Source organism: Cupressus sempervirens, chromosome 4, assembly GCF_028749045.1.
Source record: "Cupressus sempervirens isolate cs-2001-9-10 chromosome 4, ASM2874904v1, whole genome shotgun sequence".
Lineage (NCBI taxonomy): Eukaryota > Viridiplantae > Streptophyta > Pinopsida > Cupressales > Cupressaceae > Cupressus > Cupressus sempervirens.
The window spans coordinates 911,536,906-911,564,117 of record NC_143121.1 but is presented as its reverse complement, the minus strand read 5'-3'; the positions used below and the strand labels follow the sequence as shown (position 1 = coordinate 911,564,117).

The 27,212-nt window shown below is 35.3% G+C and overlaps 1 protein-coding gene across 6 annotated transcripts in view; it reads right to left on the bottom strand.

Moving 5' to 3' along the window:
* Positions 1-24,202, bottom strand: part of LOC149564365 (putative WD repeat-containing protein C2A9.03) — a 59,432-nt gene extending 35,230 nt beyond the window's left edge. Inside the window, exons 1-5 of one of the 6 annotated variants that reach the window (XM_089827422.1) lie at positions 23,906-24,161; positions 14,124-14,202; positions 7,638-7,813; positions 7,305-7,472; positions 7,044-7,130 (exon numbers count right to left, since the gene is read on the bottom strand). In XM_089827422.1, coding sequence (XP_089683548.1) covers positions 7,044-7,130; positions 7,305-7,472; positions 7,638-7,778 — 396 coding nt within the window. In that variant the 5' untranslated portion in view covers positions 7,779-7,813; positions 14,124-14,202; positions 23,906-24,161. Of the gene's footprint in view, positions 1-7,043; positions 7,131-7,304; positions 7,499-7,637; positions 7,814-14,119; positions 14,203-23,905 lie in introns of all 6 variants that reach the window. The other 5 variants (XM_089827421.1, XM_089827426.1, XM_089827420.1 and 2 more) reach the window with 5 other exon arrangements.
* Positions 24,203-27,212: the final 3,010 nt, after the last annotated feature.

Here is a 27,212-nt window from a genome sequence, read left to right as displayed (position 1 = left end):
AACCTAACAAATAGGACTAAGAGAATCTCGCTTAAATACAAATGTAGAGCACTTTCTTAATTACACAACATCATACTATACACAGGGGTTGCCTAAGCAGAAAGGATAGGCACTCAGTGTGAAAGGGAGACTGGTTATCTTCTCAGCCTTAACAAGACTGGTTGTCCATCTTGTTTTGTGTGTCCTCATCCAGAATTACCCAAAATTTCAACTGCTCGGATCTTGACAAATTGACTATCAAATCTTAGGGTTTTGGTGCACTGCAAACTCGATGATAATGTCTGTTTGACCACAATGCCCATAAATATATGCATGCTTTGAAATACATACTAAAATAAAGACCACCCAAGCCCGCAAGTACTTGAAATCTAATCAAACGATGGTTGATCTGAGGTTTTGAGACACTACAAACATGATGGTGAGGTTCGTGAAACTCCAAAAGATAGGCAAAACAATAAGCAAATTCAAATTCACCCAAAAAAGGAAAACTTGGAGACCTTAATAAGTTGTTGATTAAAAAAACCCTCAAATCTTGAGAAGAGTTTTCTAAATCCATGCTCTGATACCATGTTGAAGTTTGCACAAAAGCATCAAAGGATCAAATAGCAAGCTAAAACATCTTCCACAAGGAGGGAAAACAAGAAAATAATTGCAACCTTTCTCAAGAAGCAAAAAGATTACAATATTGCAAGATTATAATTGAAGAATTGCAAGATTGTAGGATGAATTACAATGAAGAGATCAATTGCTTTTATTATAAGCAATAGTTCTCAAAATATGCAAAAGCTAACTCAAAACTAAAAATAGCAAACTACAGCTAGATATGCAAACTAGAAGTGTGTGATATGTACAATGTGCAAACTAGGGCACAACTAGACTAGACTATCCTAAATTTAGGCTCAACTAAGTGGACTTAAGCTAAAGCACAAATGTGCAAACATGTGTTCAATTATGCATGAGAATATTCTTGAGCATGTGCATAATTGGTTAATGCAACACAAGCAAATATACCTAATACAACAAATATGCATGCTCTAACGACAATCGTGCATGAAAAATACCAAAAGCAAAAGTACATTTCTTGTGAGTCAACTGAATGTTCAACCTCACAATAAATATGAGCTATAATGGAGCACATGAACACAATCCATTCCCATTTGATTGCTCTCATGTCATATTGGTATTCAAAGAGCTACATATTAATAATACTAATCTTTATTTATAGTTTTATACTATCTAACATCCAATACGCATTACATGCTCATATAAGAAATTAATCTCCTAAATTGTAGGATGCTGGAACCACTCCCTAATTATATATCTATTTGTTCTAAACAACTTAAATGCAATCTCAAACAATTCTTCTAACATCTAATAGAAAAAGCTTTGTGATTTATTATTACAACTCACTTCACCTTATTCACCCTAACTTGACAGGCAGCATTATTTTAACCATGCGAAGACTAACATGAATTCCTCACAAATTTTTCATAATTTCTCGAGTGCTATATATAGGACAAAAGCACATTATCTAATGTCAATTACAAACACACCTTTTACAGCAACAGTAATTAATTGCTTTGACGAACTAAAAATGGAACACAAAGCTAAAAGATGAAAAGTAAAACAGTCCAGCTTGATTTTATCTCCCGAGATTGTTTCAGAATGAGATTTTCAAGATTTTTACTATAGCATAGGGGTTTATGTGTAACAAATTAAAATTATGTATTTGCACATCAACATATTCAATGTGTCTCAATGCAGCCACTTACATCAAGATATTCAATGCATCATAACGTAGCCACTTTCTTCATTATGAAAGGTAAAAGCATATATATGATAGACTTCTTATAGCCTCAAAAGTGTTTTCCCTTCAAAAAATATGAATATTTCACAAGAGGGAAACTCTATAAAACGGAATCATTGTATGAATCATATAAACAAATATGTAGAGTTTACAAAAGCTTTTAACAGAAAAGAAACAAAGATAATTTGTCTAAATAGAGATGACTAAAAATAAACTAATCAAAACAACCAAAAAATAGAACCTAAATGACCATTAGACTAAGATTTTATATAACAAGCTAAAAACTGTAAGAACCTAGGATACTAAAATGTTCTAACACCCTCCCTTAATGGTCAATCTATCAACTACACTATAGAAGATTGTGCATGTCTTGTGGTTATAAATTTGTCAGGACATTATGTTGCTACAGAAACCCTCCCAAGCTCTGTAGTTTGTCAATGAACAACAATGGCCAAAATCCACCTGGAAAAAAAATACAAAGAAGGCTGTCCCTTTTCAGAATGCTCTATAACAAGAGATATGAACCTGCCACGAACTCTGCCACTGAGATGAGTCTATCACTAACCCTCCGGGAATCTATAAAACTTCTAACAAAAAATCATCACAAAGGTCCAACATGATGTTGGATAACAAAGTTGTCCCTCCCTACAGCCAAAGACACACCAAGAATTGTTGCCATGATTTTATAGAAAAATCGGCAAACCCTCCAAGCTTTTGCAGATGAGCATAATGCCCCAAAACAAAGTGCAAGATACAAAACCTTTTGCAAATGACCACTACAACTCAAAACAAACTGCAAAAAGCCAAGATTTTTTTAGAAAAAACCGACAAAACCTAAAACTAAAGTTAACAACTTTACAAAGCATCATTTTTTTTGGAAGAACAAGGTTTAAAACCTAAAATAGGAACACCTTTCAAAAAGATTTTAAGGAATAAATTATAAAACCCAACAAACAAAAGCCCACACAACTTCCTTAATTATAGAACCCTGAAACAATTTGAGGAGAAAAAAACAGACAATGTTTTAAGGACAAAAAATTATAAAGCCTTCTAGGAAATTTTTTAGGGAAAAAATATAAACCCACAAAATTGAAGAGAAAATTTTGAAAAACCTGTTATATAATTTTTTTAACGATAAAAATCATAAAAACCCATCATATTATATTTAAGGAAAAATTATGAAAACCCTCAATGCTAAAAACCATGCTTGAAACTCTAGCCAAATATGAAAAATGACTAAAAAATATTGAGTCGTCGCATAGAAAAGTTGACCCATCGCAGCTCCAAGAAAAAAACTGAAGACACGGACCAAAAATGTCATCGCCATTCCAATCCCTAAGGTTGGCGTCCATGCACAAGAGTTTAGAAGGCATAGTTTTCACCCTAAACAACAAGAAAAAATTCTAAGAATGACCTCCATGAAAAACACAACAAATATAGGAGAAAACTCATCTATTTTTGCACAAAGTCGTGAGAGGGCAGGAAATGTGTCCAAGTGCTTGTGCAAGCCAAAAAACATCAAGCAAGCTCCAAAAAGTGCACAAATGGAAGAAGACAAAACACCTAAGCCTGAGTGCAAAATGTAGAATGGAGTTTGTGAGGACAGAAAGCCTATGAAAAAACATAGGCAAGGACACAAAAAGTGTAAGAAAACAATGTCGTGAACAAAACTCCATGATTCTGCAACCACGACACCCCAATAATCTAGAAAATTAATCCGACAAATACAAACAAAAATTCCAAACAAACGCAAGCATCTCATTTGCAATTTGCTTTCAACCCCTTGAGATTTGCAAAAGAAAAAAAACGTAGAAATTGCAGAGGAGATTTGTAATGGACACCCAGGAATGCCCAAAAGCTGAACCAAGGCTGAAATTATATTAATGTTGAAAATGTTGCAATCAATTACAAAGAGATGTATTCCAAAGGCCAAACCCTAAGGGAATGACGTCTAGAATGTTACAACAGAGAATGAACGTCCTCTATTGCCAAAAAAGGGAGTGTGATTCACACATCCAAGCTCTTATCAAATGAAAGTCATAATCCTCCGATACAATAATCCCCTGCTCAACAGTGAGACTTACAGCCCTATTTATCCTTTTCTTCATCCTTCTGGAAGGAACTAAAACATTAATTAATTGCAAGAGCTAGAAGCTTCTTCCTTCCAATAATTAATGCATACCCTAGAAATTCCTCCCTGACAATAATTAATTAAATCACGAGAGGCTTCCGTCCTTCCAATAATTAATACATACCCTAGAAGCTTTTAATACAAAGTCACATTTTAATTTTTAATTGAATGACTTTAATTTTTCTTATCCTCCACTTAGATTGTGAAGGCTAAAAGATGGGATCATTACAAATCCGCCCTCCTTGAAATTGCTTGTCCTCAAGCAATTAACTAACATAATGGACTCCAACCTCCACCTGGATCCCAATATGTGATATCCATATGGAAAAACCAATTGCAAACCTGCATCATCAAGACCAACCCCTGTAGCCTAACATTCAAAACTTGTGTTGATGAAGTCAGAATGTCACCATAAGGCAACTCCATAAAAGATTTATGAAATGTCTTCTTCCCTGTATCCATCCACATAATATATATTGGACTGGAATGCATATTATCACCATCATGCATTGAAAAAGATGTAGCTATAGGTGAACCATATGTACTCATGCTAATTGTATCAACAATAGGTGCTGCCGCATCAAAATATATGGACATAGGAACAACATTAACCGGTGCAACAGAAAATTGAACTGAATTTGTAGTTGATGAAAACTCATAATCATCAACAAGTGTGGCTTCATTAGAAAATACATCAACCACTGCATTTATACCATTAAACTCCTCATTGGATGGTTCAACTGACACAGAAGTGGCTGCTAATATGACAGTATCCTCATGTTCTCCTAATCCCACTATTACTTCAGCACCATCTCCCGACAAAGCTTCATATGTGGTCTCCTGACTTTGCACACATGTTTCTACTGATTCCACTGAAATACCCATATCACCAACATCATAACTGGCTGGCTCTATAAGTGTCTCGATCCCACTTGAGGAATCAACTACCGTCTGCTCTGGAGCAACATACAAATCATCAATGTTGATGCCCATCTGTCTAGCCATAAGTTGCAACATCATATCCATTCGCCTATTATGCTCCTGTTGCATCTACTGCCCCTCCTGTAATGTATTTAGTATCCTGAACATTACACTTTCTTGATCTGGACTGGTATACATTTTGTCAAACTCTTTTCCCTTTATCTCGTTGTTCCAAATTCCCTATAAGAACTCCATAGGATGGCAGGACTAATAGCTCTGATACCACTATAATGGGCACCCAGGAATGCCCAAAAGCTGAACCAAGGCTGAAATTATATTAATGCTGAAAATGTTGCAATCAATTACAAAGAGATGTATTCCAAAGGCCAAACCCTAAGGGAATGACGTCTAGAATGTTACAACAGAGAATGAACGTCCTCTATTGCCAAAAAAAGGAGTGTGATTCACACATCCAAGCTCTTATCAAATGAAAGTCATAATCCTCCGATACAATAATCCCCTGCTCAACAATGAGACTTACAGCCCTATTTATCCTTTTCTTCATCCTTCTGGAAGGAACTAAAACATTAATTAATTGCAAGAGCTAGAAGCTTCTTCCTTCCAATAATTAATGCATACCCTAGAAATTCCTCCCTGACAATAATTAATTAAATCACGAGAGGCTTCCGTCCTTCCAATAATTAATACATACCCTAGAAGCTTTTAATACAAAGTCACCTTTTAATTTTTAATTGAATGACTTTAATTTTTCTTATCCTCCACTTAGATTGTGAAGGCTAAAAGATGGGATCATTACAAGATTGCCCTCGAATCTACAAACATGAGTTGCAGAAATAAAAACCCACACAATTTCTTCATGATCCTGGGCCCTCCCATGATGGGGTCACACCTAGACCAGCTCTTGCTCTAATACCATGAAACTCTAAAAACCTGAGCAATTGTATTAATTGAATACACCAAATATTTAGAGTTTACAAAAGCTATTAACAAAACATAGACAACTATAAATTAATTAATTAAGACAACCAAAAAATAGAACCTAATTTACAATACAACATCGATGCTTCTGTACGTCAAGCTGAGTTTCCAAGATGGGGGGACAAAGGTCCTCAATTTCGGGACAGCGAGGGAACAACACAAGAGGTCTTTTGTATCCTATACACATTGAACTTGAAATGCTAGTTATGAAATGATGTTTTAGTGTAACATATTGAACTGAAATACTTGAACAGTGCAAAATTGCAACATGAACCAAAACCATTGAACATTCAACATAGTAACATAGTGCATACCCTATAGTAACATTCAAAAATCAAAATTCAAATAGAAATTTAAGTACCCATCTCAACGGTGGCACAATTGCAAAATACTAGAGATGGGGTACTCGGGTACTTCATGTAGTGCAAGGGTGTCATAGGGATGGGTACTTCGAGGTCTTGGGGGAGGTGCGAGTCCCGAGGTTTCACTGGACCTAAATCTCTATTATACTAAGATTCTATATAATTGTTAAAGTTGTAGCTTCAGTCGGATTGATTTGATCTAATGTACATTATTGTTATTGGTAATCAACATTTCCTATATATACTTATCCATATTAATAATATATATTATTGTATAACACACACACACACACACACACATATACATATATAATATTGTGTGTGTGTGTGTATATAAATTATTGTTATACATATTATTATTATTCATGTTAATATAATATTATTTAACTGATGATTACACCATTCTCATATTTATATGAGATCCAAATCTGCATTTGGAGATCATCAATTACAATGGCTATGATTCTACATTTGCAGAAATTATCCTAAAATTAACAATAGTGAGCTAAAAGTAACAAGAACCTAGGATACTAAAATAAATTCTAACAAAGGGTTACTTCCAAACTAAAGAAAAACTGTTAATTAGTAAGCAAAGCAAGTTTCATATAACTATACATACACAAAACTCCATCCATGCTGCAAGAATCCAATGTCTACCCCTTGTTATGCAATACAATTTTCTGGTGTGTACATAGCTTTTTGGAACCCGTTTAAGAAGAAAAAATTTTAAAATGAGCAGAAATTGATGATCAGACCATGCATGGATATTTTTTCTTCAACTAATTATATAAAATTTGAACTCCCAGTAAGAGTAATAACTGACCTGAAAATGGACAAATGTTGACTTCACTGATCTAGTATTGTAGTGGAAATCATAAAATTTGCCATCCTTCCTAACCTGTTTGCATTCCTGTCATTATAAGAAAACAAATTTAGTTCCAATGAGGAGAAAAATATATGATGGAAAACAAATGACATGAAATGACTTCTTACTTAATATATCATAAAGGTTCAAATAACTTTGGAAGGATACAAACTTCTTAAAGATGAAATTATAACTCGGAAACTCAGAAACAGCAGTAACCTTATCCAATGCATCATGGGGCATATTTAGATTTTCATAATTCTTATACTGCTGTAATCTGGTTTCACGGTATCTATCTCTAGTGAAATGCAGTCTTTCCCAAGGGATGCCCTGAATGTCCTTCCCAAGCCGGGCTTGCACAGCTGTAGTATCAGAGAACCTTCTCATCTGCAGGAAATATAATCTACCAAGTCCTATAAAATATTCAAATTATGAAAAAAGAGTCCATTGAGTATAACCAAAAAAAGACCTTGACAAATCTTACAAGTCTGGTTCTACAATATAGTTTTTCACTTTAAAATTTAACTGAAGATAGTAGCTACTGATACTGACCACATCAACATCCTCATCTGAGTCAGTATCAATTGGATCCCCCCTGCCACGGCCATGGAAGAAGTCTTCAACATCATCATCAAAATCACCCATGTCATAGTCATCTCCCATATTCTCGTATTCTTCCTCATATTGTGCCATTTGAACGTGCCAAACTTAGTCTCTCAAAAGCAAAGCTGCCATGTATACATCCACACAAAAATTCAGAATACTCTTCTGGTGACTATAATTAATCACAGAAAGGACAAACTTACCAAGCAATCCTTTCATAAGAGCCTATGTGTTTACTTTATTTCAATAACTAGTTTCTGAACATGCCAGAAGTCTGTGTAGGCCACATGTTGGTGGTGGCATTCTACAGTTTCATCCATATGGGGTAATGTTTAAGGTCAATACCATATCTACATCCATAAAAAAAAATGAGAATATTTTTATTGCAACTATAATTAATCACAGAAAAGGCTTAGTTACACAAGACCCTATATATTTAGTTTATTTTAAATACTAGTCTCTGAACATGCCAGAAATCTGCAAAGGCCACATGCTGGCGGAGATATTCAACAGTTCCATCCATGTCGGGTAATATTTAGGGCCAATTATAACACTAAAATAGAAGAGTTTATAGCCAAGTTTGCATATCCAACATGACACTCCATTTTTCAGACAATTCATCTCAGAATTTTCTCAAAATATTAATCAAATTCAGGATGAATGAAAAATCATTATCCTCTTGTAAATGTCTTTTTAATACCAGCTGAATAATATTAAGTATCATTCTTTTGCATATTTCATTCATACAAAGGCCACTTATCCGTTCTGTAAATAACCAAAGCCAAAACAGATACTACTTGATACAAGCTGTACTTGCAATAAATTACCAAAAAAATATATAAGCTATATTTATAATAATTATATCCTCCTTCAGCTTAAAATTAATGATCTTTTCAATCAGAAAACAAAAGTCCTGAAATCAATTGTGTGCCTATTTACTTTAGATACTTGGATTTTTGTTTTGCGATTTAAAATTTCATTTTGTTAAAAATATAGAGTTCTATTTTTATTTTTTTAAATAGGGCCTAAGCTGAAACTATGTGTTTATTGATTTTTTTTCATTTTAAAAAATGCAGTGTCAAGATGAGCTCCCACAGTCATGAAATGAGTGATGATGAGATGGAAGCTCATTCTCATAGTGCCAGCCAATTAGAGTATGAACCCTAAGCATGATGATGACACCAATAACAGGGTGAGCATGGGCCAAATCTGCAAGGACAAACTAGTTCCATAGGTAGTGCACCACTTGGTCCACCTGCTACTGATTGCCCCTCCACACTTTTGACAGAGTGGGCTAGGGGTCCTTATGATCACAAATCTCCTCTCAGACCATTTGCAACAAGGATAACAGAGCGAATACCATCAAGTGGTGGCACAAGAGATTGGAAATGCAACATTTGTGGTACAAGATGGTTTAGTAACATCACTAGAGTGAATGCAGACTTCCTCTTTTGGCCAGTACAAGGAGTGGAAGCATGTGAGTTTTTGAAGAAAACTAAAAATCTGCATTATAGAATTGAGTTCAACAAGCATTGGGGTGTTCCAGATGACTTGGGAATTCCACTGCCTACTATTCTATCTAGTAGGCAACAGATTCAGAGTATTCAGCAATTGCATGAGCAGAAAATACAGGGGCAGCCACATATTTCTACTCCTAGATCGAAGAAAAGAGAAACAACATTGACAAGGGCAACCTTTGAACCTTCATCCACTTATAGTGCTATGGTTGAAACACAACAAAGCAAGGGGAAACATAAGGTGCAAAGTAAGAGTAAGCCCATAGCTGATATGATTAATGTGCACCTGAAAGAACAGATAGAGGATGTTATTGGTAGATTATTTTCTGCCAATGGCATCCTATTTCATGTAACTCAATCTCCTTAGGGAGGACCATCATTTGTGCCACCAAGTGAGCACAAATTGAGGACCACAATCTTCAATAAAGCGTATGCCAAGACAGTTCATTGATGGAGACCATGAGGGCATGTTGGGAGGACTCTAGATGCAGCATTATTATGGATGGGTGGACGGAAATTAGGCACCATCCACTCATCAATATATTTGCTCAAAGGGACCATTCTTTCTCAGGGATTTTTCAGAGTATCGAAAGGATAATGATTTTCAATTTGACATCCTTCATACAGCTATCAAGGAGATTAGGGCACAAAATGTAATCCAAGTAGTGACAAAAGTAGCACATATTGCAAACTGAAGGGATGCTTATTGAGGCACCATATAGACATATTTGGTGGACTTCATGTTGTGTACATGCCATGAACAAAGCACTCAAGGCCATGGGGAAGATTGAGTTGATTAAAGGAGTGGCCAACGATGCTAGAGATGTGCATATGTATATCTGCAACCACCGCACTTCACATGAGTTCTTGAAGAGCTTCGCGAATAAGGAGTTCTTGAAACCAGTTAAGACTAGATGTATATCCTATTTCATCCTTTTGTAGACAATGTTTGAGTTGCAAAAGTCACCTACAACGTATGGTTATGATGAATGGGTAGAATCAATGGGATGGGTCTAGGATAGAGCAAAGGAAGGTGAAGGAGATAGTGAAGAGTGATGTATTTTGGGGAGATGCAAAGTACATAATCTCTATCATCGGTCTACTTTTTCAGGTCATTAGATGTGGGGATTGGGATGCACCTAACCTTGGAGAGGTGTGTGTGTGCAGTAATTCTATGCTTGGCTAGATGAGGGTAAATGTGCAATAGAGGGACCCTACTTTAACATTCAGTGAAAGCATTTGGCCTATTATTCAGTGAACTAATCAGCCTAAGCAATCCCACACACATTGTTGCTTATGCTTTGAATCCGAAGTGGTACATGCCTAGGCCTACTAGAGTTACACCAATTTGAAATGATGAGGGGACTTATATCATGCTACTCACTGTAATCCTCTTTATGTCTTATACATCTTTTCATAACTAGCATCTTCTATTTGCCAAATCTTTGAATTTTTAAATTTTTTATTTTTTTCGAGTGAAGATGCATCTTTTCATAACTAGCATCTTCTATTTGCCAAATCTTTAAATTTTTTAATTTTTTATTTTTTTTGGGTGAAGGGAGGGTTCTTTATAGGTGCATTGATAGGATGTATGACTTTGGACTACTGGGAAGATTTGCACTAAGTGGACCGAATTTGCTACTCTTAGGGGTTATAAGGTTGCACCAAAGGTGAACATAAAAATTGTGGCACAAAAAAAATTGAATTTGTAGTGGACTTGTCATGGATCAAAATCAACAACTACCACACTAGCCATTTGTTTGTTGTTTTAGGTTTCTAGTTCTTCATCTTTTGAGACGAACTAGTCTACTTATAGTTTCATCCACTCTCTTAAGAGGAACAGACTTATCTCTCAAAGAGCAGAGAAGCTAGTGGTTGTACATAGTGATTTGTGTATCACTGATCGCAAGGCACATGTACAAGGAGAGCCTAGCAACACCATGTAATGTAGAGTCAGAGGATCCCTCACTGATTGATGAGGATGAGCATACTTCAGATGCAGGGCTGATTGGTATTCCCTTTCTGACTCTTAACCTTGAAGAGTCTAGTAGTTCCAACGATGAAATGTTTGCCAAACTCCAAAGGGATGACTAGAGGCCTCCTTCACTACATTTAGTCATTTTGATTTTGTACTTGTTCTGATATCATGCCACTCAAAGAAAACATCTTTATGATCAAATATCTTTGATACTATTATCATATGATATATAGAACTTTTCCATTTGCTTATTTGAACTATTTTTTTAAAAAAATCATTCCATGCTCAATGCAATGTTCAAGTATTTTACTATTTAGTAATTCTAATTTACTATTTTATATCTTTAAGTCTTTACATCTTTTCATAACTAGCATTTTAAGTACCATATTTATAGTATATGTAGAGTGAAAATAATAAATTCTTTGCAAAAAAATAGTATAACTGCTAGAACACTAGAAACATCAAATATTGTGTCATTACAATTACCTAATTAACTACTGCAATCTAAACTAATAATGATCAAATTTTAGTATCTTACATGTTTCAGAAACAATGGAGATACCAAAAGATAGGTTCCTGTTGTTGGTAAAAGGAGCGATACTAGTGTTCAGAAAAAGACAATAAAATATATGTTACTCGATCATTGACCAATTCAGATGTCAAAGATAAACATTAAATACTCACTCATTAATCTGTGGTCACGATCCTAAAGAAATGATACATTAAATTACTGAATTGCAAAATGAAATTTAAAACATAGACTAGTTCATCATATTAATAAAATTTGAAACATAATGATAATAGTGACAAGTGTTTAGAAGAAAAAAATAATGAAAAAATATTATTTAATGTGTTTTTAAGTTATTTTTTGGCCCCATGGGCCGTGGGTTCTTGCAGGTCCCCAGTCCCTTCCAAAAAAAACTCGGGTCCATGCAGGGTCCGCACCATGGAATGTGGGTATGTGCAGGTACGTAAACCCACTCGGACCCACAGTCCATGGTGCGGACACTACTATAACAAACGGATTTTCGTATCTAAAACAAAGACGGTTTAAACTAAAAACTCCCAACATTCATAAATAGATAATTGAATCCTTTTCACATGACATTAACTGCTTTTAACATTTAACAGAAAACAACTATATTTAAGATCAACCGAAATAATTAGATCAATGATTAACTATTCACAACTGTATTCATGGTCAGCTAAAATAACTAGATTAACGACTAACTAGCATAACTATATTCATGATCAACTAATTAACGAAACATACAAGTAAAGTAAATGCTTAACAAGAAAAAGAGTGGAACACACAAGTGTCATCAGAGGATCTTTAGCTAGTTGTGCAAGCCTCAACTTTGGTGAGAGGAGAAGCATTGACATAGGCTTAACCTCCCAACCTCAGACCATACTTATCCCCACACATTCTATTAAATTAGAAAAGCCCTCCCTACCTTAGGATCAGGCTTGGGATGTTCTTTAGTCCAACCACCTGAGCATCCTGGTGTTTTCAATGTCGACTCAGTTATGAAATGGACATGCTTAACATAATTGGTGCTACTGACATCAAGTGATCATTAGATGGAAAACATGCCTATAAACTACCTTGGCCAAGGATTTCCGATGGGTTCAACGACCCGATCACCACTGCTCGACTTGACAACAAGTTTCATTACAGGGATGAGCATGAGCTATTAAGTTTATTTCATTTAAGTTATTCATGTCTGATTTCTCTTTTGTTTTCTTGCAGATTTTTTCCACCTCTTCACCATACATGGCTACACCGCCGATGATTCCCCAGGTGTATTAAAAGATTTATGAGCACTCTACCCTTTGACACCTCTTCACCATTTCATGGCTACATTACCAGTGAATCCCTGGTGTATTGAAAGTTTATGAGCATTCTGCTCTTGATATCCTTTATCATGAATTGCAACATTATAAAACTTGCTCTTGAGATCAGTAACAATCATACAGGTTTCTAATACATTTAGAAACTTTTCTTAAAGGGATACAAATCAACTTCTTTATGATGATTCTCGTTATATTGAAAGTAAAAAGACAGTTCCTTATGAATTGCAGTGATTAATCAACAAGTTAAAAAATAACATGATCATAGGCAAAGAAAAAGAGGTTCGGCTGCTATAGAAAATGGACATATTGGAATGGTAATTACATGACCCGTTAAGGAGTCAGTAATGCTTGATAATCTTGAACTTCTGATCGATTCTCTTCAGCAAATTGAAAAGTCACCTACAGCGCTCACAACCTCTGAATCTTAACCGGAATTACTTGCACGGCAAAGGGAAGATATCGTTGGGTTTGAACAAGTTACTAGTTGATATTTGCAAGGATTCGATAGATGTAAAAATATAGAAATACTGAGATGAAGTCCGGTTAAAGGAGCTTGGAAACAATGTTGCAAAAGGAATTCGAAAATGTGGAGAGCATAAGGGATGGTGATGCGTTCGACTCCTCTCTTGGCTTCCCCATAAAGGAACGAGTTGTGACTTCTTGGCTCCCTCCGTTTTCAAAAAGATTATGTGCCATTCGAATTTCCAAATATAAATCAATTGGAAAAGAAAGGGAAAAGAAAATTAAAAGGTTGTAAGAGAAAGTTGGAAAGATTATAGTTTCACTATTATTATAATATATACTTACATTCATGTAAGTATATCAATGGGGTGACATCATTATATTAAGTTATTACAATTTAATGGTGCCACTTCATTTTTATATTTATATGTACATATATAAATATTTATTATAATAATATGATGATAAATCAATTAAAAATTCCTTGAGGTATGTTTTATATTTTAATTTAGATTATTTTATGTTTTCTTAGATTATTTTCTTAATAGCTCATGCAGGTCCCACAAATGTATTATGTGATCAAGTCATTGCGTCCTTTCGAAAGAAGTTTAAGGTCATACCTACCAATCTTGATGACTGAACAAAGCGAACATCCCATTTCGATGATCCCATTTAGCAATGCTTCCCTCCTCTTCATCTTCTCCTGCAATCACCCATGAAAACACTTTTGCCATAATAACAATTCTATAATAATTTCATATAAACATACTAATAATTATATTTAAATCAAGCAACTGCTAATCATCTAATAATAGTTAATGGTTAACGACCATCTTCATTAACAGTTAATACAACGTATATGAATTACTACCTATTTCACACGATCATGAAAGAATAATCCGTTAAATCCAATGGTTATGAACAAGTTTAAAGTTAGGTCAAATTTTGGGATGTAACACCTGCATAGACCTGCCACAGACCCAGCCCAAATCCAAACCCGCAAAGAACCCGGACCCAACTGGTAGGATCCGAACCCTGCAACTTAGTTTTGAACTATTCGAGATAATCTTATTTTTTGATGTGTTTAGTTTCTTGGTGGTCTAGCTTAACTTTGGACTGGAGCAGTAGCTCTCCTTACAATGTAACATTTTTTTTATGCACGATCTTTAATATATGTAAAAATAATGATCACATTTGGAAATGGATGTCAGCATTTCAGATCCATTAAAAACAAGTAAAAACAAGTTTTTCCGACTCATTACAATAACCTTACTAATAGCTGCAACTGGAAATGATTATACCATGTTGTTACAAATCTTTCTGAACATGATTAGCATTCTTGAACTGTAATGTCCCCATTTTAGCAGTTGACCAAGTGTGTGTGCGTTAGCCTTGTTCTACATGGTCCCGAGGGCTAACGAAGGGTTTAATGGGATCTTGGAGTGTTTTGGCCTAGTCATTTCCAGTTTGGGCCAAAACGAAGTTGATTTACTCAGTTTCAGGCATACTTACTATTTTTAGTAAGTCGGCAGGACACAGTGCAGGTCAATTTTGGTGATTGGATTCGATACTCCTCGGTGAGAGCTTTCCGATGAGCTATCACTCGCATTATTCGGAGTTCGATTGCTAATACATTTTAATGCCTGAAGTTTTATTAAAGTAACGTCTAATTTAATTGTAAAATATTAAAGTGTTACTTTAATATTTATTTTATGGTGATGTGTACCCAAGGGAGACATAAGGGGTATTTTAATATATGTTTTATATTACACATCTTTTATCCCACATTGCCCATATGAGTTGAGCGGACCCGTGGGAATAGAATAAAAGGAAGCATCTGTGGCTTCATTAGGAAGGTTGAATATGAGAAGAAATTGGTGTATGAGTTGCAGCTCCGTTCTTGGCATTTGAGGACGTTTATCCTCTTTTGTAACATTCTAGACGTCATTCCCTTGGGGTTTGGCCTTTGGAATTCTTTGTTATCAGCTTCATTATCAGGCAGTTTAGTTGCATTTTCGGCTACAGGCAGATTTGATATTTTGCTCATATCTTCTTCACTACTTGTCCGATGCTTATGCCGCTTGGGGGGAATGGTATTATGAAGGTAGTGCACTGATTGGAGGACAAAGTATTGTAGCAGCAAGTTCATAAGCATGGGCTGGAGTATTATGACAATATTGCTGAAGTAATTAGTGAGTTGATAAATCTGTCATGTATTTAGTTTTATGAATTCTGAAAATAACATTTTATTAGCAGCCGTTCATTTCCACTTTGCATATTATTGTAGTTTCTTTCTTGTTTATGTTGTATGATACCAATTCCATGCACGAAACACAACAAACAAATAAACGTTTGATTTTTGGAGTTATAAGGGGTTTTAAGAAGTTGAATGCAAACTGTTTGACATAATTCCTTTCAGCAATTTGGTTTAGTTTTTTAGGACATCCAGGGGTGTCCATTACAGTGGTATCAGAGCTATAAGTCCTGCCATCCTGTGGAGGTCTTATAGGGAATTTGGAACAGCCGGATAGAGGGAAAAAGTAAGTAAAAAACACAGGCTAAGCATTTATGTTTGAGCATGCGACAGGGGTCTTATAATTTTCGCGATACCAGAGCAAGACAAAATAGGATTTCAGACTTGCAAAGCAAACAGTCTAGTACATCCGTGCAAGGGGACATTGAATTCAACCATACAGACACAGAGGAGATATTCTGTGATCAGGACAATAATATGGGTGATCGAGATGACAGGAATACAGGATTAGGCGGAGGCAGAAATACTGGTCCAGATCAGGAGGAGGTACTGTTCCGACAGTTACTGGATACATTAGAGCAGGGGCAGCGTATGCAGCAGGAGCAGAATAGGCGAATGGACATGATGTTGCAGCTCATGGCTAGACAGATGGGTGTCAATATTAATCCAGGTGATGCCAACAACAGAAACAATAACAACGAGGGAAACAATAACAATGGGGGAAACAATAACCATGAAGGCCAAGGCAACAACAATGGTCCTGAGAATAACATTAATGGTAATAATGGACACGGCAATAATGGGAATGAGGCTGATAACTTTAGACACGTTGCACGCCCAGCACGGACTGCGAGCTCGAGACCTCTTCTACCCACTTTTCCACCCAGAGATCCGGTTCATCCAGTAAACGAACCGCAGATTACCGAGTTACAGGATCAGTTCAGGAGGGACTGGGAGGCTAGTGGACCAGAGTTTCAGGCGGATATTTCTCTTAGAGATTATATGGACTTGAGGATGAGACACATGCCTAAAGCAGGAGGGAGGAATCAAAACTTTGAGCTGAGGAAGAAAGTTGGAAAACTTTCTTTACCTTATTATGATGCTTCAGGGAAGATGACTGCACGAGCTTGGGTGCAGAAGGTAGATACATACTTGCAGCTAAATCCTATGCCTGAGGAGGCTATCAAGTATGCGGCTATGCACTTGGATGGCATTGCACATGAATGGTGGCATCATGGCATGGTGACTTTGGGGCATAATCAGATTACATCCTATGAGGAATTCACTGAAACATTGATTGGGAGATTTGACACTAAGGATCCCGAGTTACATTTCAAGGAGCTAGCACAGTTAAAACAGTCAGGTTCTGTGGATGCTTACATTGCCGAGTTTCAGCGCTTGTCTGTACTTGTTACTGATATCTCTCCTAGGAGATTGGTGGTGTTATTTTGTGATGGTCTTGCTGATCCATTACGAGGTTGGGTGAAGGGACATGATCCACTCACGTTAGCTGAAGCAACTAAAAAGGCACGAGATTTAGCCCCTTCGGTATACAAAGGAAAAAACCATTCAACAGATTCTTCCTACCGCAAGGACAAAGACAAAAAATCATTTCAGAAAGAGTATAGCAAACCCAAAGAAGGATCAAAAGGACTAGACAATGAAACCTTGAATGAACTTCGAAAGAAGAAGCTGTGCTTCCATTGTAGAGAGCCTTGGGACTTATCTCATAAATGTTCTCTCAAGGCTAAGGCAAATCAAATGGAGTATTTTTCAGCAGAAGAGTTAGAGTCAGAAGGGGAGGATCAGCACTCCGATTCAGATGAGGGTAACACTATAGAGGAGAGCAACATTCCTAAGGATGATAGATCGTTGGCACGCTTGACAGGGGCCCAAAAGGCAATCACATTTAAGGTCAGGGGTACTATCCAGGGGCAGAAAGTGATATCTCTTATTGACACTGGGGCTACACATAACTTCATAGATGCACAGTTGGTAGCCAGGAGAGGGTTACAGACAGAGGAGCATGATGGGTTTAGAGTCATGGTGGCTAACGGTGATAAGTTATTATGCACTCGGAAGATATCTAATCTTCGCATCAGGTTTGGAGATGGCTACGAGTTGGAGGATGAGTTCTATGTTGTGGACATGGGAGATTATGATGTCATTCTCGGCATGACATGGATGGCTTCACTAGTTGAGTTCACACTCAATCTAGCGAAATTGGAGATGAGATTCCAGCATGAGGGGAGAACTGTGGTACTTAGAGGGCTTTCAGATGGAGGTTGCAGAATAGTGTCCTTGAGGAGAATGCAGAGACTTTTTCGTCATGATGACATAGAGTGGGCGGCAGAATGCCACATTATGCCAACTTCACCAGAGCCACAAGAAAAGAGTCATCCACTAGATGTCCAGAAGATACTCGATAGACACGCTAAAGTATTTAGCGATATTCCTCATGGGGTTCCTCCTGACAGAGGGATGGAACATGTTATTGAGCTCGAGGAGGGAGCCAAACCAGTTATGATTACTCCCTATCGTCATCCTAAGAAACACAAGGATGAGATAGAGAAGGCGATTAAGGATTTGTTGGAGATGGGGCATATCAGGCCCAGTAAGAGCCCTTTTGCTTCAGCAGTAGTATTGGTAAAGAAGAAGGATGGGACGATGCGCATGTGCATCGATTACAGGGCACTGAATAAGAAAACAATTAAAAACAGGTATCCCATTCCTAGGATTGATGAGTTGATTGATGAGTTGCATGGGGCATGCTTCTTCACCAAAATTGATTTGCGATCCGGATACCATCAGATCAGGATGAGAGCAAAGGACATTGAGAAAACAGCCTTCCGATGTCACTATGGCCACTTTGAGTTCATGGTTATGCCATTTGGTCTAACCAATGCACCTGCTACATTTCAAAGTTGTATGAACCAGGTATTCAGGAAGCAGCTGAGGAGATTTGTCTTGATCTTCTTTGATGACATCTTGGTCTTCAGTAAGACCTGAGAGGAGCACTTACATCATCTAGAGGAGGTGTTATCTATTCTGGAGAGAGAGACATTGTATGCCAAGGAATCTAAATGTGAGTTTGGCATGACTGAGCTCCTTTACCTGGGGCATATCATTAGTGCAGATGGCGTTCGGGTTGATCCCGAAAAAATTAGAGCTATTGTAGAATGGCCTACTCCCACAAACCTTACACAGCTTAAGGGATTCTTTGGTTTATGTGGTTTTTATAGGAGGTTTGTTAAGGGATTCTCACAGATTGCTACACCCTTGACAGATCTTACCAGGAAAGGAGCCTTCGTGTGGACAGGGGCAGCACAGAGGTGTTTTGAGCATTTCAAGCAGGTAATGTCTTCATGTCCAGTTCTAGCTCTACCGGATTTCACGAAGCCTTTTGAGCTTCATTGTGATGCATCTGGTGATGGGATTGGAGCAGTATTGATGCAGGAGAAGCATCCCATTGCATTCGAGAGTAGAAAGCTTCGAGGAGTTGAGAAAAGTTATTCTGTCTATGACCGGGAGATGTTGGCCATAATGCATGCATTGGCCAAATTTCGATCATATTTGGTAGGTGGACGTTTTGTGATAAAGACTGATCACAACAGTATTAAATACTTCATGAGCCAGCGTGATCTTAATGACCGGCAACAAAAATGGGTGACTAAATTGCAGGCTTATGACTTTGACATAGAGTTTGTCAAAGGTAAGAAAAATGTGGTGGCTGATGCCTTATCTCGGAGACCTCACTTATGTGCTCTGGCAGAGATTTCAGGAGATTGGAGAGATCGGATTATAGCAGAGTATGTCGGAGATGCTTGGGCTTCTGGATTGATTTCAGGTACCATATAGGATGATCGCTATGAAGTGATAGATGGATTGATCAGAGTTCAGGACAGGGTTTATTTGATTCCATCATCACATTTGAGAGAGGCGATACTGAAGGCATTTCATGATGCACCCACAGCTGGACATCCGGGGGTCTTCAAGACCTACAGGCAGATCCGAGAGCGGTTCTCATGGAAAGGGCTCAAGGATGATGTTCAGAGGTATGTCAGGGAGTGTGTGGTTTGTCAACAGAATAAGGGAGAACACACATTTCCTGCAGGTTTATTACAGCCCTTGCCCATTCCTGATAGGAAATGGGAAAGTATTTCAATGGACTTCATCACTAGTTTACCACGAGTACAGGGAAGGGATTGCATCTATGTGGTGGTGGACCGCTTGACGAAGTTTGCTCACTTCATTGCTATTCCGTCCACTTACACAGCAGCACAGGTGGCAGAGCTTTTCTTTAAAGAGATATTCAGGTTACATGGGTTGCCCAGATTCATTGTCAGCGACCGGGATAGTAAGTTTATGAGTGTTTTTTGGCAAGAGTTGTTTAGGTTGTGTGGTACAGATCTTACACCTAGCACTAGTTATCATCCGCAAACAGATGGGCAAACAGAGATTGTGAATAAATGGGCGGAAGGATATTTGAGGAACTATGTAACTACACAACAAAAGGCTTGGATCAGATGGTTGCATATGGGAGAGTATTGTTATAACACCACTTATCATATGTCCATCAAGATGACTCCTTTCATGGCACTCTATGGTTATGAAGCACCTAGCTTCATGGATTTAGTTTTGGGGGACAGTAGAGTGCCCAAAGCCAAAAACTTATTGCAGGATAGTCAGGACATCCTGAAAGTGCTCAAAGAGAATATACAACAGGCCCAGAATCAACAAAAATTGTATGCTGATCAGCACCGAATAGAGCGCAGCTTCGAGGTAGGGGATATGGTTTACTTGAGGCTACAACCATATAGACAGTCATCGCTCAAGAAGAGCGGAGCTGAAAAGTTGAAACCTAGATTTTATGGTCCATACAGGGTGATTCGCAAAGTGGGCAAAGTCGCCTATGAGCTTGAGCTTCCAGAAGGCAATCGAGTGCACAATGTGTTTCATGTGTCTAGGCTTAAGAAAGCCATTGGTCAGAGTGTAGTGCCTTCTGCAGATTTACCCCCTTTGGATGAGGAGGGGAAGCTTGTGTTAGTACCTGAGGCTATTCTGGATACCAGAGAGAGGAAGCTTAGAAGCAGGATAGTGAAGGAGTATTTGGTCAAATGGAAAGACCTGCCGGAGGAAGATTCTACATGGGAGAGTGAGCAGGTTATTCAGCAGGCTGGACTGAGATTGCTTGAGGACAAGCAATTTCAAGGGGGGCGGACTGTAATGTCCCCATTTTAGCAGTTGACCAAGTGTGTGTGCGTTAGCCTTGTTCTACATGGTCCCGAGGGCTAACGAAGGGTTTAATGGGATCTTGGAGTGTTTTGGCCTAGTCATTTCCAGTTTGGGCCAAAACGAAGTTGATTTACTCAGTTTCAGGCATACTTACTATTTTTAGTAAGTCGGCAGGACACAGTGCAGGTCAATTTTGGTGATTGGATTCGATACTCCTCGGTGAGAGCTTTCCGATGAGCTATCACTCGCATTATTCGGAGTTCGATTGCTAATACATTTTAATGCCTGAAGTTTTATTAAAGTAACGTCTAATTTAATTGTAAAATATTAAAGTGTTACTTTAATATTTATTTTATGGTGATGTGTACCCAAGGGAGACATAAGGGGTATTTTAATATATGTTTTATATTACACATCTTTTATCCCACATTGCCCATATGAGTTGAGCGGACCCGTGGGAATAGAATAAAAGGAAGCATCTGTGGCTTCATTAGGAAGGTTGAATATGAGAAGAAATTGGTGTATGAGTTGCAGCTCCGTTCTTGGCATTTGAGGACGTTTATCCTCTTTTGTAACATTCTAGACGTCATTCCCTTGGGGTTTGGCCTTTGGAATTCTTTGTTATCAGCTTTATTATCAGGCAGTTTAGTTGCATTTTCGGCTACAGGCAGATTTGATATTTTGCTCATATCTTCTTCACTACTTGTCCGATGCTTATGCCGCTTGGAGGGAATGGTATTATGAAGGTAGTGCACTGATTGGAGGACAAAGTATTGTAGCAGCAAGTTCATAAGCATGGGCTGGAGTATTATGACAATATTGCTGAAGTAATTAGTGAGTTGATAAATCTGTCATGTATTTAGTTTTATGAATTCTGAAAATAACATTTTATTAGCAGCCGTTCATTTCCACTTTGCATATTATTGTAGTTTCTTTCTTGTTTATGTTGTATGATACCAATTCCATGCACGAAACACAACAAACAAATAAACGTTTGATTTTTGGAGTTATAAGGGGTTTTAAGAAGTTGAATGCAAACTGTTTGACATAATTCCTTTCAGCAATTTGGTTTAGTTTTTTAGGACATCCAGGGGTGTCCATTACATGAACTGCTAAAAACAAAAGCCTACAATTAACAAATAATTTTCTTTAAACTAGTTCAGATATTTCAAACCTCTTTGAAGAATGTATGCAGTGTGCAAAATTGATTGATCTGTGTCTTTCGACAATTGCAAACATTCAATGTCAAGGGTTTTAATGTCTCACAACTTAATCTTGCATGCAAATGCCCAAAAAGGTCCCAAAATTTGTCACCGATTCCTCGGATATTATCGCATACAAACCCATATGGAGATTAAAGGATCGTCTTTGTATTCCTTGCCAACCACATCAGCTCCAGATCCAGGCAATATTGAACCCGAACCAGCAGGTCCAGGGAGCAAACCAGTAACCTAGTTATATACCTTCAGGTTTTATCATGTACTATCAGTGTTTTTCAGTGAATTGTTCAAATCTCCAAAAGACTTATTAGCTGTTAAAATGTTCAAATATTGGGCTTTTAAATCAAGTAAAGTATCGCATCAACCCCAACATAAAAGGCCAGTGACAAATCCTAGATGAAATTGACCAAAGAAATATTGCTCAGCTGTAGCCACTAAGCCAAAGCACTCCATTTTAAAATATTTAACAAAGCAAAACAAAAACAAGCAGGGTTCGGCACAGTAACCCCAAATCCAATGTTTTGAAATGAGATTTATTATTAATCAAATATCCCAGTTTTCATTTTATTATACCACTTATTCATAGGTAGCAATTTCATTTTTTGATTCTTTGTGATAGCCTACATTTTTTTAAATCAACTAAAATTTAAATTCCAAATAAGCAGAAGTATAATACCCCAAAAGAAAAAGATGGTCCTCAAGATTCCTTAAGTTTGCAGATATCGTACAATAACTCCTTATTTGCCAAAATTCTGATCTTCACTAGCACTTATAAAATTTCTTGGATATGACAAATTCTCTAAGAAAGACATTCAAATAAACAGAACATTCTTTTTTTCAATCTCTAGCTGAAAAAATATTGGTTCAATCTTAAATTTCCACAAGTGAAAAATTTCTTTTATTTGTTGTATATCGACCACTACATGCTCAATTATATTACAAACCCAACAATCTCAATCTAGACTAAGACATAAATGGCAGCCGAAGTTCAATCCATCAAGGTAGTATGTTTCCCGGCTAACAATGCACCTGTTATGACACACCTTCGAACTTTTCAGAGGTCATTGACGCTTTTAAAGTGGAAAACTATGTTGTTAAAATTCCAAGGATATACGTTACATTAATATGCACAAGCAATCATGGGTACCATCCATTCCCTCCCAACTAACAACGACAGGTACAAGTCCTCGATGAATTTGACAGAAAGCATACTCCTCTATCATAAAATCTAATTCCAAGGACTCCAAAAAAAACATTAAAAACAATGGGCAGGGTTTGAGCTCACTAACCCTAACTCCAACGTTTCCAATTGAGATTTGCATGTAAATAATTTAAATTATTCTTTAGCTGTTTCCATAATTTAGTCAATCGAAATCAAAATAAGCGAAGTTATGACACTGCCCCAAAATTAGAATTTACCATTAATAAAATGGCAAAAGGGAAAAAGGGAAAAATAAAGAAAGAAAGAACCTCGATAACCTTAAGTTTGCATGCCGTGCTCTAAGAACTCCACAATTCCCAAAATTCCAATTTTAAACTAAAGCTTTTAAAATCTCTTACTAATGGAAACCTCTCTGAACCAGACAATCTAATTCATAACCCGCAATTTCTTTATTCTTTTTTCCCGGATAATAGCTCAAATTGATCGAAACAAGAAATACGAATCCAAATTATCTCAATTCAGCATAAAAGCTAACCTCAAAATGACAGTCAACGGTTCAATTCAACATGATGATCAGCTGCCCAGCTGAATTTTTTTCTAATCAAACCCACCACTTCGGATCTTCCCAAATTCCAGACCATACAAACGAGTACTAAAATTCCATTGGGTATGCATATGGCCAGGCTTCGAGACATTAAATCTTGCAGGGGTATTTAGTCATAACTTTAGGGCTCTCCTTTTTGGGGAGGCAGGGAAAGCTTTTAATTTCCCTTTCCGTGCTTTCAAAAAGTAAGTCGTCTTTATTGGCCGGTCCATCTAAAAAGGATGCAGACAGGTGTAAAAATTAGTTGAGTAAATATTCCTTATCATTTTAGTTCAGAGGTTTACTTTCTGTTTGGTACGTGGGGTAGATATTCGCTACATCAATGAGGTTTTTAGTTCAGACTAATTTGGATTATCCGACGTGGACCCACAACTACAAGTTCAACGTTCATGAAACAAGAGATATTGCGATTTATAGTTATAGTTAACATTGACATCCTACATTATATTTAAGATTTCAAATATATTTATTTATTTATAAGAATAGGTCTTTTTCTATAGTTTGATATTTTTTCTAGATAAAGATGTTTGTTATATTATAATCTTAAATTATTTTTTTATATAATCTTAAAGATTATATTAAATTTCAAATATTTATATGTTTTTCTAATTTTTCATTATTTTATAAATCACAGTTTTCATTCATTCTATTGGTCCATACTATTTTTTGTGGAGGAGAAAATTAAATTTCTTCAAAAAAATACAAATATTTCTCTCAACTTCATCTTGCATGAATTACAACTTTATCTTTGTGACAAGTTGATAAGATTTATTTTTTCAATCATTTTAACTTCCACCTTGCACATGTCTAATCAACATTAATTCTCAATAGCAATATAATTTCAATATGTTATATCTTTATATTTGAATCTATAATTTTTTTTAAACTTTGATTTTTTAATAAAATTAGTCAAATTATTACTATTATTTTATTTTTGTAAAAATAAATTAAACAATATTATTTTTTAATTATATTTTATAGTTGATAGGCTATTTGTGGGAACTTTGTTCTCAAAAACTAAATTTTTGATTGAAAATTTGCAAGTTGGCCGGGAAAGTTGTAAGTTTGATCGAAAAATTGAAAATCCTTCTCGTTAATTATTTACTGGCAGTTTTTATCTCCCTCCACTGCTAACTCTTGTTTAGATATTTATTAGTTGTTATCTTTACTTTTAACTATTATTTTTCTTTTTCTATATATTAGATGTGATCTCTATATTAACTCATGTTGTGATCTATTCATCTAACTTTTGATTTTTAAAATTGATTTAGACTTTAGTTTTTAAATTATTTTATTTTTTTTAAATTAGTTTAATTTTTTATTTAAATATATATTTTTTAGGTTCTATAATTTATTTAGTTAATAGAATATTTGTTAGACATATTTTTTTTTAAAAATTATAATAGATTTTTTTGATGATTTCTTTGAATGAATATTTGTTTCATATTTGATAAATTTAATTTAAATAAATAATATTTATTAATCTATTTAAAAGATTTTAGTAAATATTATGTTATTTAAATTAAAAATTATTAATAATCTAATTTGTTTACATAAGATTATATTTTAAAAATTTACTTTTAACTATTTCTTTTCTTTTCTTATTTATTTAAAAACCAATTATTTGTGATCTCCACATTAGATTATGTTGTGATCTTTATTTATTACACTTTTGATTTTTTAAATTGATTTAGGTTTTAGTTTTTAAATTACTTTAAATTATTTTTTATATTAGGTTAGTTTTTTCTTTAAATAATATTTTTCAATTTCTATCATTTATTTAGTCAATAGAATATTTGTTAGAGATGTCGTAATTTTTCATATACTTTTTTGTATTTCTCTTATTTATTTTTGGTAATAAAATTTTTGATTTTTTTTCAAATGATTATTTTTTTCATATTTGATAAATTGAGTTTAATTGTATAATCTTGAAATTATTGAACACGTTTCTTAAGCAATATTCAAATTTCTAAATATTGTAAATTTTATATCGAAGTTTTAATCTTCAACTTTTTTATTTTTGTATTTTCATTATTTTTTTTTTAAATTTACATTATTTAATGTTCATTCTACATTTTTCTCTTAAATCTCATCTCCCATCGGCGCATTCATTGCATGTACAAAAGCATGCAACTGCTAGTATAATAGTGTTTGTAATTTGTATAATTGATAAATGTTACAATTTGTAAATTATATCATTTATTATTATTAATATTTTATATTTAAATAATTTATCATTTAGTTTAAATATATTTAAATCTTAAATATATATTTTAATATTAAATTAATAATTGTATTTTACAATATAAAAAATACTAAAGGAAATAACCACAAAAAAAAAAAAAAAAATCAATTCTAAAATATATGTAAATTATTATCAAATTTTTATAAACTATGTATTAAAATTAAATAGTTATATTCTATTTCTTATTTATTACATCATATTTTTCATCAACATCAAATTTATATGTATTACATCTATTTATTATTTACAAATGTACATATTAAATTATATAGATATTATTTCATAGTTAAAAATTACTTAATTTTATGAAAATTTTGGAAATACAAAACATTAAGTAGTAAACCTTTTCTAACTGTGTAAAATTAAACAATTAGTTTTATTTATAAAATATTTTTATATTTCAATACATTTCATTTTTTCTTATACAAATGTGAGTTTTAATGTAAAAATTAAATTGTTAGTTTTATTAATTAAAATATAATATATTTTAATTTTTCATTACAACCATGATTTTATTTTGACTATTTGTTTTATTAAGGAAAATAATTCTCTCTCTCTCTCTCTCTCTCTCTCTCTCTCTCTCTCTCACTCTCTCTCTCTCACACACACACACACACAACTTATGTTGGTATCACTCTTACTATTTTATCGCTCTTCCTCTTCCTCCTATATATTATCTATCATTTTTTCCTCTGCATATATGTTTATGTTGTTATTGTTCTATACTGCTATTTATCTCTGTCTAATAATTAAAAATGGTGTGGCTTCCATTTGATAATCAAGATGAGAATAATACATAGTTAGAGACTTTGTCCTCTTGTTATTGGGCTTAAATGCCCAAACATATAATAATATAATACGAAAACTTAACAACAAAAATATGAGCCATCCTTTTAGATCACAACTGCATTTCTGGGACAAGAATTTAACAACAAAATATGAGCCATCCTATCAGATCACAAGTGCATTTCTAGGCAAAAATTAATGCATTCA